The 19,103-nt window shown below is 31.2% G+C and overlaps 1 protein-coding gene across 1 annotated transcript in view; it reads right to left on the reverse strand.

Annotated features, from left to right (window-relative positions):
• The window catches only part of Cacna2d1 (calcium voltage-gated channel auxiliary subunit alpha2delta 1), a 449,854-nt gene that overhangs the window by 156,606 nt on the left and 274,145 nt on the right, over nt 1-19,103 (reverse strand). Inside the window, exon 6 of the mRNA XM_076835140.2 lies at nt 7,896-8,025. Within this exon, the coding sequence (XP_076691255.1) occupies nt 7,896-8,025 (130 nt within the window). The remainder of the gene's footprint in view (nt 1-7,895; nt 8,026-19,103) is intronic.

The raw sequence follows: 19,103 nt of genomic DNA on the forward strand, positions 1-19,103 counted from the left end.
TTGCAGTTAAAAGTTCTTCCAATTCAAGTCTATTTTTTCTATTGAGTTTGGTGAGCATTAATTAGTTTCCAGAACTCAACAACTTCAAATTGAAGTATTAAAATCAAGATACTGAATTCAACTGGGTACAGTGGCACATGCCTGGAGGCTGAGACAGGAGGATCATTTGAGCCCAGGAGTTTAAAGCCAGCCTGAGTGACAAAGTGAGACTCCATCTCAAAAATAAACAAACAATTCAAAAGAAAAATCCCCTTAAAACAAAAGCCTGGGAAATTCAAACTTTGCAGCCAAACATTTATAACCATGTATTACTGTATAAAGCATGAAATGCCGATTCAATTTTTTTCATATCTATTCTTTTAAGACACAGTTTAAGCCTATAGCAATTTTTCTGTGAAAATAAATTTGAATCTTAGTCTACTTAGGCTGCCATAACAAATACCACAGACTCAATGTCTTAAATTTCAGAAATTTATTTTCTCACAGTTTTGTAAGCTGGAAAGTTCAAGAGGACAGTGCCAGTCAACTGGGTGTGTGGTGAGAGCTCCCCTGGCTGGCTGATGGCCACCTTCAGACAGTGTCCACAAGTATTGCATGTGCATGCTGAGAGGGAAAACTCTCTCCCACTTCTTATAAAGCCACAGCTGTATTTGATTAGATTCCCATCCTTTCGACCTCACTTAACTTAAAATTACTTACTAAAGTCTTCATGACCTATGATAGTCATATTAGGGGCTAGAGCTACAAAAATATAATTTTGGGGGGGGTGACATAATTCAGTTCAAAGCAATTTGTAAACTTTATAATACTCTTACTATGAATTTTTCATTATTCTATATCCCTTAATGAATTAAAAGAAAAAAACTCAGCATCTTTGCAATCAGAAGAATACTGTATCTTTGTCCTTTGGAATATATATAGTCAAAATATATATAGTCAAAGTTTTCTTATCAGAAATGAATACAATAGAGCTATTTGTCAATATGCATGTATTATAGGAACATCATTAGAAAAAGACAATAAAAGTACTAACTTTATCTTAGAACTTGAATTGCTTCTCTTTGTGCCAGCCTTATTAAGTATGATCAAATTACTCTAGCCTAAAATCTATGTTTCGAACCTCAGGCTTTTTCTCATATCTTTTTATGATGTTTTTACTATTTTCACTTCTCTAGTCCTAATGAGGAGCAACAGTAATTATTTAAGCTAAACCTTCTATTACAATAGATGATCACTTTGATACAGAATCAATTGTACTTCTTAAGAGTGTCCTTTTTTAGCACTCAATCAGATTTCGGGTTACATGCATCAGAATCAAGGCTTTATAATTTAAATAACATTTTTAAAAGAAGAAAAGCTACTCTGTTGAAATTAGAACCATGATAATATTTTAATGACAACTCTTTAAAGACATTCAACTACTAAAAAATACAGTTTGTTCATATTTATCTTATTTTGCTATTTGGGAATTTAAAAATAAATAAAACAGAAGTATTTCTTATTTGACAGATTCCATACATTAGTTACTACAAGTATCCACACCACCCCAATGAAAAATATTCACCTCTTTTGCTGGTGAAACAGCTTAAGAGAAAATTCAGTAACAAAACCAGGTCTTTTATCCACTTAAGCTCTGTATTCTTGTCCATGCACGTAACTAAAACTAGATTAAATGTTCAAAAAGACACTCTTTATGCACTTTGTTTATTTTCCAAATGTAATTAAATGTTTTTAATAGTTCCTTTGCCTACTTTGAAGGAGGTTTTTTCCCCTTTTGTATACATTTTACAATTATTGTTAATATGCAGGAAATACATCAATTTATTGATATCTTATATAGTGAGTGTCCTTACTAAGTTACCTGAATTCCTTGAAAGCTAATTAGTTTCTTCTTTCAGAATTCTTAGACAAGCAGCTGCGACTTTTTACTCCTGGTACTTGTAACTTGTCTCTACTGACTGTCTTACAGTACTATATAGTCTCCACAGTAATGCGACATGTATTCTTGCCTTAGGAAAAGCTAATACTTGATAGGCATTGAAAATTATGAAAGTAACTGCTTAGCATGTTGAGAGTTTTGTTGTTGGTAGTAGTATTTACCATGATTTCCACTTAAAAATAAGCATGAGGCTATTGAATGCTTAATCAGCATAATTGATATAGAATAAAGTAATATTTTAAAAATTGTCAAATATTAGGTCATTCATTTTATTATCATGAGGTATTCTTTTAGTACTTCACTTGGCATTTTTTTTATTTTCAAATTATCTATAAGTGACATTGGCCTATGATTTCTTTCTTATTATTTCTATTTCTATTGTGTTGCACTCTGACCCTAGTCCATGCCAAGGGATGTAAGTGCTCTACCACTGAGCAGAATACCCAGAACTTTTCATTTTTTGAGACAGGGTCTCACTAAAGTTTCAAAGGCTGGCTTCAAACTTGGCAATCTTCTTGCCTCTGCCTCCCAAGTAGCTGGGAGAAAAAGCATGTGTCACCATGCCCAGGTGTGAGACACCTTTTCATTTTTATTTTGGTATAGAAAGTGGTAAGATTTGAATTTTTTCACTTTTTCCACTTATTATAGTAAAATTTTTAAAACTTCAAAGTATTTCTCTGAAAGTTGTGTGGAAATTACACAGCATGAAGTATTTTCTATGGATAAAAGTCTGAATATGTTTTCTACTTATTCTATCGTTATTGACGAATCTTTGAGTCAGTTTTTATTAAACTAGCCATTCTTTTTGTACATATAATAATTTGCCATGATTTTATATATTTTTATAATTTTTATAGTTATGCCTCTTATTTTAATCATTTTTTATCATCTCAACTCCTTTGACCTATATCTGTATTTTTTAAATTTTTCAATTGACTGCTGAAGTACTCTGTAATATTTTGTTATTTTGAATGTCTAAAGTTTGCTCAAGAATGCCAAATTATTTAAGAAAAATTTGTTTTAATCTACCTTTACAACTCATAGAACTATAGTAAGAGAACCTGATTTACACTGAACTTGCCAATCAACTGAATATCTTTTTTTGGCGGGGGAAGAGGGTACCAGGAATTGAACTCAGGGGTGCTTAACCATTGAACCACATCTCGAGCCCTTTTTTATATTTTATTTAGAGACAGGGTCTCCCTGGGTTGCTTAGGTACTCACTAATTTGCTGAGGCTAGCTTTGAACTCCCCATCCTCCTGCCTCATCTTCCAGCCTCTGGGTTTACAGGCATGAGCCACTGTGCCCAGTTCAACTGAACATTTTTAATTGTATAAAAGGTATACTACTACCCACCTTGTTACTTGTTGGAACAATAAAATGAAATGAGTTGTTTACAACAGGTGAATGAACTATCTATTATTGATGTATAATTAGTGTACATGACTTGCAGCAATTATCTGCTAAGATTTACAGGAGAATATGAAGGACTACCTACATGATTGTTGGCTAAGGCTGGGGAAGCAGTTTTTTCCTTTGTAATATATTTAGTAGCATTGTGTAAGATATGGTTGCTATATCTTAATACAAGAAAAATACACATCAGGACAAAGTATTAGTGATTAGGGGTTTTCAAAAGCAAGTACTTTTAGTAATGGATAAGAGATATAATACAACTCCTCAAAAGACATATTTCATCAAAATTAATATCTTTGTGATAAAGTTATGTTGCTTTTATTTCTAAAATGAGAATAATAACTGCCTTGCTTTCATTATATAAGTGCAATTTATCTGATACTTGGAAGTTTTATGTAAGTTGGAGCTCCTTTTATTATTTTCCTTTATAATGTATATTCTTTTGGATCTATATTATATGAACAAATATCAAAAATTTCTACTGAAAATAAAAATATCCTATAAAGACATTCCCTAAGCTTGAATCTGAATTGATTCAAAAATTAATGATTTTATGTGATTAAAAAAACTAATAATTAGGAGAGAATAGTTAGTGCTTGTTTTATTGAAATCTGTATACATTTTCTATACTCATAAAAGGATAAATGAGATCCGAAAATTACTTATGATTTGAGAATTGAAAATTCAAAGCAGCAATCAGTAAAATTCTCAAAATTGGAAACTTTAAGATAGGGTTCTAATTAAATAGACTATTTTGAAACTTAAAACATATCATTGAGCAAAAATAAACACATTTCAATCCAAGGGACTTTATAAAGTAATCGTCTTTGAGGAATTTGAACATGAGATTGTTTCTGAGAATGTAGCCACATGATTGTATTTAACTGAAAGATGAGTCTGTTTCCTTCAGTTAAGCCTTCAATTAAAATGTAATTTCATAGTCATTAAACTCAGAAACCTAGAACAATCCTCTAAATCTGATGCTTTCCAATGACCGGCCTAAAGAACATGAGTAATTATAAAATTTTCCAGATCTTGTTGACATTTCTGATTTCACTCCTGTTATTTACTCCTGCAGCCCATAAGACTGGATATGAATTTTAAAGGGATGCAAGCCACACAGGATTAGAATATCAGGAATGGGATTTCAGCAGGGGAACATCCAATAATAAGAAAAACAACAGTAAATAAAATAAAGATAGAACTTCTCTTTCTTTTTGAAAATTATCGCCTATTCCAAGTAGTACCTTTTAACATCTAAGAACATATTTTAAAATATTTCATATATCAATTTTCAAGGTAATATATTTTATTCTTGTGACTATTAAATTTATTATTTGCAAATATTTATAAATAGTTTTTTTAACTGAATACAAATAATTATACATATCAAAACTTAGGATACAGGAAAGAAAGTGCATTTGTGTGTGTTCATACATGCACTATGTAAAAACAAAAACATTTTTGGAAGTGGGTAGTACTGGGGTGCTCTAGTATTGAGTTACATTCCCAGACCATCTTATTTTTTGAGACAGGATGTCACTAAGTTAATGAGGCTGGTCTCAAACTTGTGATTTTTCTTCCTCATCCTCTTAAGTCAAGGGAATTACAAGGCCTGCACCACTACACTTAGATGAAAAATATACTTTAAAAATAATTGTTAAAATGAATGTTAATACTATGTATAACTAATATTATATATAAGTAACAATTTTTTAATTATAACAAAATCTTACACTTCAATTTACTTTATGTGTCATGCTTATATCTGTTCTAGTACAAAATACATTAAAACTTTGATTGCCACTAAAAAAACATTAAAAGAGCAAAAGAAAAAGAAATGAAAATTCTCATGTGAAGTTTCTCACTACCTCCCATGGAAAATTCTGGTTCCAGAACCATCAAACAATAATTTGTAAACTTGCACACAGAATCTACCTTGACAACCAATATGAGACAAACAGGGCTCCATCCAAGGTACAACAGGAGGTAATAGGCAGTCCTATAATCTCTGTTTCAGCTATAGTGGCTCTTGATTTTACATATGAGGCTTCTATATAAATATACATAAAAATATTCCACAGGAAAAAAACTGAAAAAAATCATTGATAGACTATCTTGTTGGCATTTATAAGTTAATGGATTTAAGGAATAAGGGAGAAACTTCTTAAATATTGGACATCAAAGCAAACCCAATCATAAAATTTTCTAACAAATTAACAACTTTCGAGTTGGTCTCTATTTTCTTCAACCCAGTCATACTGGATGGAAGAGTGTCATGAGATTCAGAGGATTGATGAAAATAAAATTGAACTCAAAACTTTTATACGTTCAGCCAGGATTTTTTTTTTCCAATGTGAATGCAATAGACATATATAAAGTGATGGGATTATTATTTTGTGGACATATCCAAAAAATAATAAGTGATAGACTATTAGAAGAAAGTACAAAAGGCAGTAGTATTTTTTAATTGAAAAAAAAAAAAACACAATCACATAGCTTAGCATGATCCTAAGAGAGGTTACGATAGTTATTACTCTAATTTCAAATGCTGAAACGATTACTGAAAAAAGTGACACACATAAAGGTCAATGAAAAAAAGCACATATCACTATGATCTAAATCCCATCTAATTCCAAAAAATACTTAAGATATTGTGAGTGGGATTATAAAGAAGTTAGATAATGTTTAATTCTCATGTAACACAGGAAACTACATGTGCACAATCTCTTGTTTCTAACAGACTCAGAAAGTCAAGGTTGAATGTTTGTCTCATATGTAGAAACTAAAAGAGAAAAAAAAGGAATACAGAAAGGGAGAATCTTTCAAAAATAGAAGGCAGATCTATAGAGTAGAAGCAGAGTACAATGAGGAAGGGCAGGAAAGGGGAAGAACTGAGGGATGGAGTTGACTAAATTAGGCTCGGTGTATGTATAAATATATCACAATAAATTCCAATGTATATATGACTAGAATGCAGCACTTAAATGATAATAGAAGGAAGATCAAAAAAGTAGAAAGAGATCCTGAGGAGGGAAGAGAGGAGGGAGGGAGACAGCACCAAGGGTTGACACCGAGAAAACTACATATGTATTTATAGATGTATCAAAATGAACCTCCCTATTATGTATAACTAGAATGAATAGAAAGAAGAACTATTTGAAAAAGGCAAATAAAAAAATCTTAAAAGAACTAATAGGATGAAAACAGCATGTACCTTTAAACATTAAAATTGAGAAACAAGGATAGGGGATACAGTTCAGTAGTAGAGCTCTTGCCTACTTTACAGGAGGCCCTGGCTTCAATCCCCAACCCCACAGGGAAGAGAGAGAGAAAAAGAGAGAGAATTGTGAATAATGTGAATAAAGTAATTTGATAAAACATGGAATTTATGTAACAAAAAAAATTTACACGTATTTAAAGCGTTCCTTTAAAAAAATAAGCTCAGAGTGAATCTACAAATAAAAGCTAATTTATAAAGTCGCATTTATTAATCCTTTGTGTCTTAATGAATTTGAATTGTAATTAATAATAAATGCTTATATGCACTTGAGAACTTAAATAAATTAACTTATTTTATCCTCAGATGATCTTTCCTAATTAGCCTCATTTTATGTAATAAGAAAATCCTTGCCAAGAAAGTTGACGGATTTTACCAGGGAAACATTATTGTTAAGGTTTAAACTTGAACTCAGGCAATCTGACTCCAGGACTCAGCAATTCTGGATATACTCTGGGTGCTTGATGTATTCTACAGCCTCCACATTATGGACAAGATAAGAAACATATTTGTAAAAACCTCAAGTGATTCTTTCCTTATATTAGAAGGCATGGTCCAAGGTGCACGAGGGGGTCAGAGGAAAATTTGAGAATGGCTAACACTGAAGCACAGGCCATGACTGAGTCAAGCCCCTGTCTCCTGCATCACTGCTTCTCCTCATGGAAGACCAAGCTGCCTTAGCAGAAAGCCTGTGGAATCCTCAGCCTGTGGAATCAGTGCTAGAATATGGAATGTCACTGAAGAGGCCTTCTCCCTGGGCCTTTGCATACGCCCTCCCTTCCTCACCATGAAGCCTTCTCAGCTAAGCCTTCTGGTCACTGGTTTTCTATCTCTTTAGTTCTCCTCCTCCTTCTCCTTCTTTTTTTTTCCTCCACAACACTCATTTTATGTTGGGTCCACAAGCTACTGGAATGTGGGTTCTTTGTCCTATCCCCTTGATGTTCTTTGCAGACATCCCTACAAAGAGTCACATAGTGAAGCTACATGAACAAACTGTTCATTCAAATTAGGCTTCTTTTACATAAATCAGCTTGCCACAGTACCCCCACATCAGCATCCCTAGTTCAGGAAATCAAACCCATGGCTTTGCACAGGCTAGGCAAGTGTTCTATCACTGAGCTACATCCCCAGGCCTTTCACAGACTTCTATAAGATTTGAAAATGAGACAGTGCTGCACTTGCTCCTATTTTTCAAATATGAGATATATAAATAGGCATGAACACAGTATTCCAACAGCCGTTCACATTCTTTTACTTACAGCCCTCATAGATGTCAGTGGGAATATGGACTGCTGCATGCTGATAGGATATTTGTCGTCCAAAATTAGCATCATCGATAAAAACAGGTTTAATCCTCTGGCTGCCTGGCTCACTATCATTTTTTTCAGGCTACAAAGGAAAAGATAGATAATAAATAATTTTATAATTTATGCGAACATAGATATTTTCATATTTACTTTTCATTTGGTAAATATTTATTCTACAAAACACAAAAGATCCACAAGAATATTTTTTTAAATATTTATTTTTTAGTTTTAGTTGGACACAATATCTTTATTTTATTTATTTATATGTTGTGATGTGGATCGAACCCAGGGCCTTGCACATGCTAAGCAAACACTCTACCACTGAGCCACAACCCCAGTCACCACAGAATATTGTTAAAGATAATTCCATGATGGCACTGGGCACACGAATTCCCATTCAAGTATTAACATTCACATTGCAACAAATTCCCTATATTTCTCCAATGTTGAAGTTATTTGGGAACCACTCAGACCTTTCTCACATAAGACATTAATATGCACATTTAAAGAAAAGGATAAGTGCCTTTAAATACAAGTATTAAAACCAACCACTTGAAATAAATTGCACAACTTATGGTACTAAATTTATACTGGTTACTTAAGGTTAACTTGACTACAAACGGTACACATGACAGCAATCAGGCAGCAATGAAAGAATATTTTGTCAGATTCCTTTGATTTTTTCATGTTTTCCATGTGTCTCAATTTTTGTGTTAAAGAAAAAAGTATATTGAGAAAGAAGAGATCCACTATAAATCTAAACACAATTAAATCCTAACTTCTGCCAATTTGTTTCCTAAGGTAGGAATTCAGATACAATCAATAATGATTCAAGCAAATTCCACAGGAGATTAAAGTCTAAGATTAATTTTCCATCTGCTGGAACTATACTGGTGAGGCAGAATTACCTTGTTGCCACCCAGACCCTTGGCAATAAACTAGAAATTTTATTCATTTACTGAAAATACATCTATAACTTTGTGTTCTATTTATAGTAAACACTTTTTTTTTCAGTTGAAATAATCATTTTTAACTCTTCCTTAACTGAATATTTTAAAAAGTAAATTTAGGCCTGTTTTTTTAGTTCCTTTACTATAGAGACTGATTTCTATGTCAAAGGTAATTGCCTCGAAAACAATTGAAAAAAATTCACAACACTTGACCATAATATATCACACAAATATCCCATTTGACTGGCATATAGCAATACTAAACAATAGAGAAAATTGAAAGAAATAACCTGAAAATGTCCTAACATAGTTTACAGAAAATGGAAAGTCAGTAGTTCTACAAAGATGTAATGGTGTCCAACTTTTCATATCATATTTTTTTTAATTAATTTTTATTGTAGGTTGTTCAAAACATTACATAGTTCTTGATATATCATATTTCACACTTTGATTCAAGTGGGATATGCGCTCCCATTTTTACCCCATATACAGATTGCAGAATCACATCATTTGCACAACAATTGATTTACATATTGCCATTCTGGTGTCTGAAAGTTTAAATGACAGATAACACATTAGAGTCCTCAAATATTTGAAAACACACCCATGTCATTTTTTCCTTGGAAAACTAAACTCTAGAAATACTAGACAAAATTATGAGCAATAGAGTGCTTTTTATTTTTACCAATAGCTTTTGAAGTTCCAGGTAGAACCTATCACTAGGTCATAAAGTCAATTGTCAGTTGTGACTAAATTATTTTTGTAAATGAAACACTGAAAGAGAATATGAGCAAATACTCATAAGAAGAATTTTATATTATGTCACTCCTGGAATGATGATCAATGTGAGTGCAGCATGCACACAAGAGCATATGGGATTTGGGTTGTAAAACCTATCATTGGTACAAATTGTGAAAACAGAATATTGCTTTTATACAGGTGGAAGCCACAAATACAAATAATTGTTCTCTCATTAACAAACTGAATTTACAAAGTAATAAGACTGAATTTGAAAGTCTAAAATTTTGCAAAATATCCACATTCAAGAATCACTAATTGCTAGGAGCAGTGTCTCATGCCTGTAATCCAACAGCTCAGGAAGCTACAGCAGGAGGATTGTGAGTTCAAAGCCAGCCTCTGCAAAAGTGAGACACTAAGTGACTCAGTGAGACTCTGTCTCTATATAAAATACAAAATAAGGCTGGGGATATAGCTCAGTGGTCAAGGGCCCCTGAGTTCAATCCCTGGTAACAAAACAAACAAACAAACAAACAAACAAAAAGAATTACTAATTATTCTCTTTTCTAAACAGAGGTCAGCTGTGTACAGTACAAAGGAGAAGAAAGGAAAGACAACAAAACAAAGAAACAGAATAAAATAATGTGCTGCCTAACTTACATAACACAATAGCCTTGATACAATGATTAAGAGATAAAAGGAGAATGATACCTGAGATTCTTATTCTTGGATTCAATTATGTATTTTAAAACAGTTTAAAATTTATTCCATTTTGTATTCTTTGGAACTCTTGACTTGAATAATAAATAGAATGACACAATAAAACAAACCACCCACATTAATAACATAAACTCCAACTAATGAGTGATGGAACTATATGTTTCCTTTATAAGCATTATTCTAAATTAGTGAAAAAGTCACAACACTTATTTTAAAGTGCTAGTTTCTCAATGCACAGCCATTGGGAAAGCATCATTAGTATCCAATGAATTTTATAGAATGCAGATTCTCAGGGTCCAACCCAGATCTAGACCATCTCAAGGAGCAAAAGAGGCACCCAGCAATCTGTATTTTAGCAAGACTTTAAGGCGATGCTGCTGCACACTAATATTTGAAGTCCAGTGCTTCAAAATATGAACCACTAAAACTAGGTACATGTGATTATTTAGAACTCCTCATGATAAATTATTATTATTTGGAATAAGCATAATAATAGATGCCTAAATTATATTAATTTCTTCATGTACAGTTTCATTATTTGTGGATAGTAGATTACTGCAAATAGTAATATGGCAAATAATATTTGTGAAAGTGTGTTTGTTTGTTAGTTTGTTTATTTGGTTCCAGAGCTACTTAACCACTAAGCAACATCCCCAGCCCTTTTTTTTTATATATATATTTTATTTTGAGACAGGGTCCCTTTGAGTTACTTAGTGTCTAGCTAAATTGCTGAGGCTGGCTTTGAACTCACAATCTTCCTGCCTCAGTTCCTGAACCGCTGTGATAACAGATGTGCACTACCACACCTGGCTCAAAGGGTATTTCAAAAGACAAGTCTCTTAAATTTTTCCAAGGGATCAGCACCATCCTCAAATAAGCTGGGGAAGTTTTGCACATCATATTATTTTATTAAGAGAATAATAAACACATTAGTATATCCAAAGTTCTGAGGTATTCTGCACTAATGAAACTGTGTTTGACCTAATATTTTCAAGCTTATTTGATCCTCCCATTCTTTTTCTGTAATACCCATCATGAGGAACACACTTATGTGCAAATGTACATTAGAACATATAGACAACAGGAGATCTGTCTTCACTCTGCTACATTAACAAAATATTGGACTTGGATCAGTCACTGTTCCTGGTAGAATAAGCACTATCGGGCTATAGATAGATCCTTCACCTATGAGACTATCTGACACTTCCCCAGCAATAAAGCAACATATCAAAGGGGAAATGTCTTTTGAAAGACTCTTCCAGTTGATTCTAATGAACTCTTCTAACATAAATTGAATGCCCAAACTGAAGGATCCATAAAGTAATTTTCAGTTCTGAAAAACTATATTCTTATGTCTATAGTTCTGGGAAATACATTATTTGCAAGCATATCTTCCCAAAAATCATATGTACATTTATTTTTCATATATTCAGATACTTAGAATGTAGAAGGCTTATAAGATAGATAGTGTACAAATAACTACATTTATGAGTTAGTGTTAAAAATGTAGATATGTGGCAAATATTTAATTCAGTCACTCATCCAGAAAATATTTATTGGGACAGAAGAAGAGAGTAAGATTTATCAATGTGCAGAGAATGTTATTCAATATCTAAATCTGAAAACATTAAATGTTCAGCAATAGTAAAGTGGTCATAATAATTATAGTAGATACAATTCATCTGTTAATATATAAGATATATATGTATACATATATATGAGAGTAATTACACTAGAAATGTACTCAAAGTCTGTATTTGTTTAAAAATGATTAGTTTATGAAGGACATGTTAAGCAAAAAGAAAAAGAAAAGACAGATATAGGAAGAAATGAATGATGTATATACAGTAAATGTTACTGTTACTAATACTATTATTGGATTTGAGTTATAAGGAGTTATTTCTTTGTGCTTTTTTTAAAATAATAATATTAGCATGAATTATATTTTTATTTTAGAAAAGAGCTATTAAATTTCTGTTTTAAATCTTTTCTCTAATTATACAAAGTATTATATTGTTAAAATCCCTCTTAATTTCATGTGAATCTTTTTACTTTTGAAAATTAGCAGATTTAAATACATTTTATGGATATTCTTACACCTTTAGATTACCATATAAAGGAATTTTAGGAGAAACTTTACAATTAGGATTTATTTCTCAAAATGTGTAATTATGCTTCAAATTTTATATCAAAATGTAGTTGCTTAATATATTAAAGAAAAATACAACTGTTTTTCATGGTTCACTCTTCTGTAGTCTAAATAAATCAAAATAAAAGTATTAAATGTTTAAATTCATCTCATTTATTTAAGCTTTTGAAATGATTGTTACTAATATTATCATAATCCACTTATTTAGTTATCTTGATACTATGACAGGATATAATTTAATTGAAATATAGCAAATATTAGGCACAAAGGAATGGGATGATATTTTGGAGAAAAAAACTACTCTTTCTAATGTGTTAATTAAACATGTCAAATTATTCTGCTAAAACAAGTACTTCTGTTTTTCAGATAACATAAAAATAACATCTCTTCATAATGTTCTTGCAAAATATCTTAAGTCTGTAGACTATCACTCATAAATATGCACAAAAAAAACTGAACAAGTAGATTCTCAAATATATTTGAACACATTTGGCTAAAACACAGAAGTGAAACATGTGATGCAAGATTCACAGACTATTCTTCTCAATATAATTTGTTATTAAATAATAGATTAGATCACTTAGATATTGAGGTACTGGCTAATGTTGAATGGGTAGGTCATCCAATTTAATAAGCACTGCATATTAGCAAATCTAATTTGGATATTCACAATAATTTTATGCAGACTCCAAAAGGCTCTAGCATACTTAATATACTTGTATCAAACTAAAATGTTTAAAATTAATATTTATAATAAAATAGATTTAAATATTCTAAAAATATTTTCTTATAGAATGATGTTCAAAAAACGTTTTACCTGCATTGCACAAAAAACTAGTTTAATAATTTTGTACAATAAGGTTGAATATACTCACTCCTAAAATTAACTATAATCACACTCTGGCTACATTTATCTCTTATGTCTATGTTATTTTTATGCCCTACAATCTGAAAAATTGTTGGTAATACAAATCTTTTACTAGACCCTCAATAGAGGTATTTCTATGTCACCAATGAAGGAGTTAAATAAATGGGCTCTTGTGTGAGAAACTAAATTCTTTAATAACCACATGTAATATAGCCTTGCATATGCCCTAGTACCTATATGTCTTTAAATTTTACATCTTATATTTTTACAGCTATTTCATAGCTACTGTTTCCAAGGGGACCTACAACTTTTACAATTCAGACATTATTGATTTTAGAATTTAAAGTCCTAATGGTATTTCCAAAATTAAATAAAATTTTAGATATGTAATATGCTTTTGGACATGGCATTGGAGTCGAAGATAAATAATTTCTAAAGGTAGGATTCATTTACATTTAAAAGGAGCACCAATTCTGAACATTTTAGTATAGTGGTATACTGTTATCAAGAATATGGATTTAAAAAGTAAAGTGGCTTCTGTAACCACTAGTGCACCAGTGGCATTTGAGAATCCAGGATTGGCCCACTAGTTCAGGAGGTCTACACGTTCTGACTCCTATAGAGAAAAATGTCCTTTTTAGTAAATTGCTTGGATCATGGAGCTGCAGAGCTGACCATGCCTAATTAAAGATGAACAGAAAGAAATCAATGTGGATTCTTTATCTAGTCAGAGCTATTCTACTTCAGTAGTAAGGCCAGGTTGAATATTAAACAACCTAGTACAGTGACAATACTTTAATTCCTTCAAGTTGCTATTTTCTCCTTGAGGATGCCTTGACTATAGAAGTGGTCAATAGAAGAATAGATCCAAAAAGGAAATATACATTTGGTGACACTGAATAAATGTGCACTAAGGATTTAAATATAATAATTTTACCTTCACTTTATGGAAGCATAACAATAAGAAAATTAAAAAATTTAAATGATGAATTTAATGCCATAATATCCTTGCAAAAATACATAAGCGTGGCTAATCATGCTTATTGTAATAAAAACATTCTTTTTTATGAATTTAGAAGATTTTTCCCATTCTTTAGGTAATTGAAATATTACAACTCCTTATATTTGCCTTGCAGAAATTCTATAGCATTATTTCTTCAGAGGCAATTCATTTAACATACTAAGAAAAGAGTGTTTTGAAATTAACATGAAATGTATATTTATAACACCAGTGATCAAAAGAAAATTGAATAACTCTAGTTCTTAGAAATTAGATCCACTGTTAAGTCTCCACATATTCCTCTACTAATGATTATGATATATAAAAAGAAGAAATTAATAGTCTATCAAAAGCAGACTTTGAGGAAAGGAAGGGAACAGAAAGCAACTGAAACAATTCTATAACACAAAGAGACAATAAGCTAAAAAAATAAATTGTAGGTAATGATAAGACAAAAAAATCAAATATTTTCTAAAGATGAGACTTAGTTAAAGGTAAGTATGAATATGACACACATAACTCTGAATTAAACCAGGTCAAAAAAGATACTACTCACTACTCACTGCAATATCTACTTTATTAAGTTTAAAAGGCAAAAATAGGCATTCGTCAAATACATCATTTGAGGTTTCTGATGAGGATTATTGCGATAACATTAAATTAAAAGTTGCAACATAGAACCTGAGTATATTCCTGAAATGAAATTGATTTATTTTTAGTTTGTGTGGTGGAAAAATGGCTGCAAATTGATTATCACAGAACCTAGCACAGAATAAAAAGAGGAACCATTAGAGTTGTAATATAGGTGAGTATTATGGAAAAGAAGTGTTAGAGGGTAATTGAAATTTCATATGCCATAGGCAATTTTCAAATGACTAGCATCAGAATGCAATGTACTATCACATATATGTCTATGTTCTGTCTAAATTTACAGCCTATATTTTGGGACCACTCTAATAGGATGTTTCTGTCAATACATTGTGAAAAGCTCTATGGGATTTCAGAGCACCTAAAAGTTCAATAGAGCACTCTCTAAGAAAGCCATGTAGCAACATACACTACATTAAAAAAGAATGTATTTAAAGGATGCAATAATACTTCAAAGAAAATTTTAAAAAATAATATTGTGATAGACAACACTTTAAAAAACACTCTCCAGGTTAAAAGAAAAAAAAACTATGCAAAGGAAAATATGTATATCTCCTTGATATCTGAGGCAAAGATTGGCTAAAGTCATACAACTGAGAACTAGTCAAAAACCTGTCTCTAAGATCCTGAGATCTTACCATAAATGCCACTAACCCAGAACAAGTCAGAACCAAGGTTTGAAAATCTTTGCCAAGAAAGCAAATACCCAAGAGTATAAAGCATTAAAATCAATATGAGGAACAATTTTTGAAGGCAGCCTCAAAAATGCAATGTACTAGCCTCATAGAATGAGTTTGGAAGGGTTCCCTTCTTTCCTATTTCATGCAATAATTTGATGAGGATTGATGTTAATTCTTCTTTGAAGGTCTTGTAGAACTCGGCTGGGAATCAAACTGGTCCTAGGATTTTCTTGGTTGGTAAGCTTTTGATGGAATCTTCTATTTTACTGCTTGAAATTTATGTTTAAATTGTGTTTGTCCTCCTGATTCAGTTTGGGTAGATCATATGTCTCTAGAAATTTGTCAGTGTCTTCAAGATTTTCTATTTTATGAGTATAAATTTTCAAAAGAGTTTCTAATTATGTTCTGTATTTTAATAGTGTACATCATGATATTTCCTTTCTCATTATAAATTTTAGTAATCTGAGTTTTCTCTCTCTTTCTCTTCATTAGTGTAGCTAAGGGTTTATCAATTTTATATATTTTTGGAACAACCAACTTTTCATTTTTTCAATTTTTGGAATTGTTTCATTGGTTTCAGGTCTGATTTTAATTATTTCCTGTCTTCTATTGTTTTGGTATTGAATTGTTCTTCTTTTTCTAGGGCTTTGAGATGTAATGTTAGGTCATTTATTTGTTAATTTTTTTCATTCTTTTAATGAAAGAGTGCAACACAATGAACTCTCCTCTTACTGCTGCCTTCATAGTATCCCAGAGATTTTGATATGTTGTGTTGGTATTCTCATTTCCTCTGTTGTTTTTTTTTTTATTTCCTCCCTTATTTCTTTTGCTATCCATTCATCATTCAATAGCATGTTATTTAATCTCCAGGTGTTGGAGTAACTTCTACTTTTTTTATTTTATCATTGATTTCTAGTTTTGTTTCATTATAATCTGATAAAATGCAGGGTAGTATTTCTGTTTTTTTGTATTTGCCAAGAGTTGCTTTATAGCATAACATATGGTCTATTCTAGAGAAGAATTCATGTGGTGCTGAGAAGAAAGTGTATTTGCTTGATGATGGATGAAATACTCTCTATATACCCATTAAGTCTAAAGTATTAATTGTATTATTTAGTTCTGTAGATTCTTTGTTTAGTTTTTGTTTGGAAGATCTATCCAGGGGTTAGATAGGTATGTTAAAGTTATTATTATTGTGTTGTGGTCTATTTGATTCTTGAAATTGAGAAGAGTTTGTTTGATGTATGTAGATACTCCATTGTTTGGAGCATATATATTTATGATTGTTATGTCTTGTTGATGTAGGATTTCCTTAAGCAGCATGAAATGTCCTTCTTTATCCCTTCTGACTAACTTTGGTTTGAAGTCCACTTTATTTGATATGAGGATGGAAATCCCTGCTTGTTTACGCAGTCCATGAGAGTGATCTTTTTCCTCTGACTTTCACCTTCAAACTGTGGATGTGTTATCCCATTAATATTTATAATTTTCTTTTTATGTATTAGTTAAAAATAAGATTTAAAATATCAGTACTGACTGCATTGCATTCAATTCACTATTCTAATATCAAATGTATGATTCAGAACACGTAACTTAAGCTCACTAAATTTTACTCTCTTTACCTGAAAAATATTAAAATAACAACAGTGTGTGCCCCAAAGGCTTATTGTGAATTTTATTTAATAAACAGCATACAAAGCATTTACTATGTGGTATAGATTAAGCATATAAAATTTAGCTATTACTCAATCCAAACATACTGCATCCAATACAACTAAATCATTTATTTTTATTGCATGAATATAGAAAACACAGAATAAATCAACTATCATACATAAGTAATTAATATTCTATCTCTATGCCATCATCTACTGGAGCATTCCATATCAGTCAATATTGGAACATGAAAAATAAAGACTGCATATTATAAGACACTTAAAAAAACATTCGAAAATAAACCTGGTCTTTGATTCTTTTCTTAGTAATCAGAATATATTGTATTGCTGTATAGGGCATATCCCTACCAGTTCATCCCTACCACATCATTCTAGAATCAAGTTTATTTCTTTCTATAAAATAAAATCATAAAATATTAGGCTTTTAAAAAGACATTTAGTTAGGACACTATCTTAGAATTAATTTTAAAATGGACAAGACTCTAATAAAAGGCAAATAAATAACAACATAAATATGTAAGGGAATTCAGCAGACTAGCCAAATGTCCCAGACAGGTCAAATTTTTAACATAATCAATACCAAAAAATACAACAAATAAATCACCTGAATTTATTGACATAAGAATTCCAAGTTAAACTTCTTTCATTTGGATTTTAGTCAGAAACATAGATCTTAGAATTAGGTTAATAAGGGTTTGTAAAGATCTGATTTCTTTTTGCTTACTTTGGGAATTAAGAAAATAGTGTAGCCTGCTGGATAACTCAAGCCTGGGGAATTTGCTTTGATAATATTCAGGGACCTTAAAGATTCAATAGAACAGATATCACTAAAAACTTAAGATGAAAAACCTAAATAAATTTCAAAACTACAGAGAATTTAAATGCAGATTTTCACAGATAGTTATTTCATTTGTACTTTTTATATTTGATTTTGACTTTTTTATTCATAATTTCAATATGTAAACTCTAAAATAACTTCAAGATAAACAGCTGCATTGTGTTTACATATTTTTATAAATGTTTGGAAGATTCAACTATAATTTTTACTTTGTATGTGCACTGTCTTTAAGTTATGCACATGCTTGCATCACATTCATAACAAAATGAAATACATCTCAATCTAATACCCTTTCATTATTTACACACACAAATCTACTTTACTTGGAGCTTAAACCACTTCATGTAAATCTTAAGTTAACTAGAATAACAATAATTTTGAAATGACATTTATTAATAGTTCTGGATTATACACTAGAACCAAGAAAGGTTCTAAATGCTTTATATGCCATAACTAATTTAATGTTTTTCAATAACTCCAGAAGATTCATACTTCTAGCATCTATACATACCAGTTGAGTAAAAAACACATTATGTGACCTTGCCAACATCAACTAGCCAGAAAATGGCAGAGCTCAGATGCAAAACTAGGCATGAGCAGTTCAGGGACAATCTCTTGCCCATAACACTCCAAGGCCCTCTAATCCTTCTTACAATGTTTACAGCTACTGTAAACTTGCTGTTGTTTACAAGAAAAAAAAGAGTTGTCTACACAAGTATAAACTATTTAAGCAAAAATAGATGAAGGAGTTATGGATATTCATTATACTATTCCCTTTTATGTATATTTAAAACACCTTTCTTTACAAAAAAAATATGGATTTTTTTTTATTGAAACATGATACATATTTTAATGATATAGCCTCTTTAGAAATAAAACCCAACAACAGTACT

The sequence above is a fragment of the Callospermophilus lateralis genome, chromosome 1, assembly GCF_048772815.1.
Source record: "Callospermophilus lateralis isolate mCalLat2 chromosome 1, mCalLat2.hap1, whole genome shotgun sequence".
NCBI lineage: Eukaryota > Metazoa > Chordata > Mammalia > Rodentia > Sciuridae > Callospermophilus > Callospermophilus lateralis.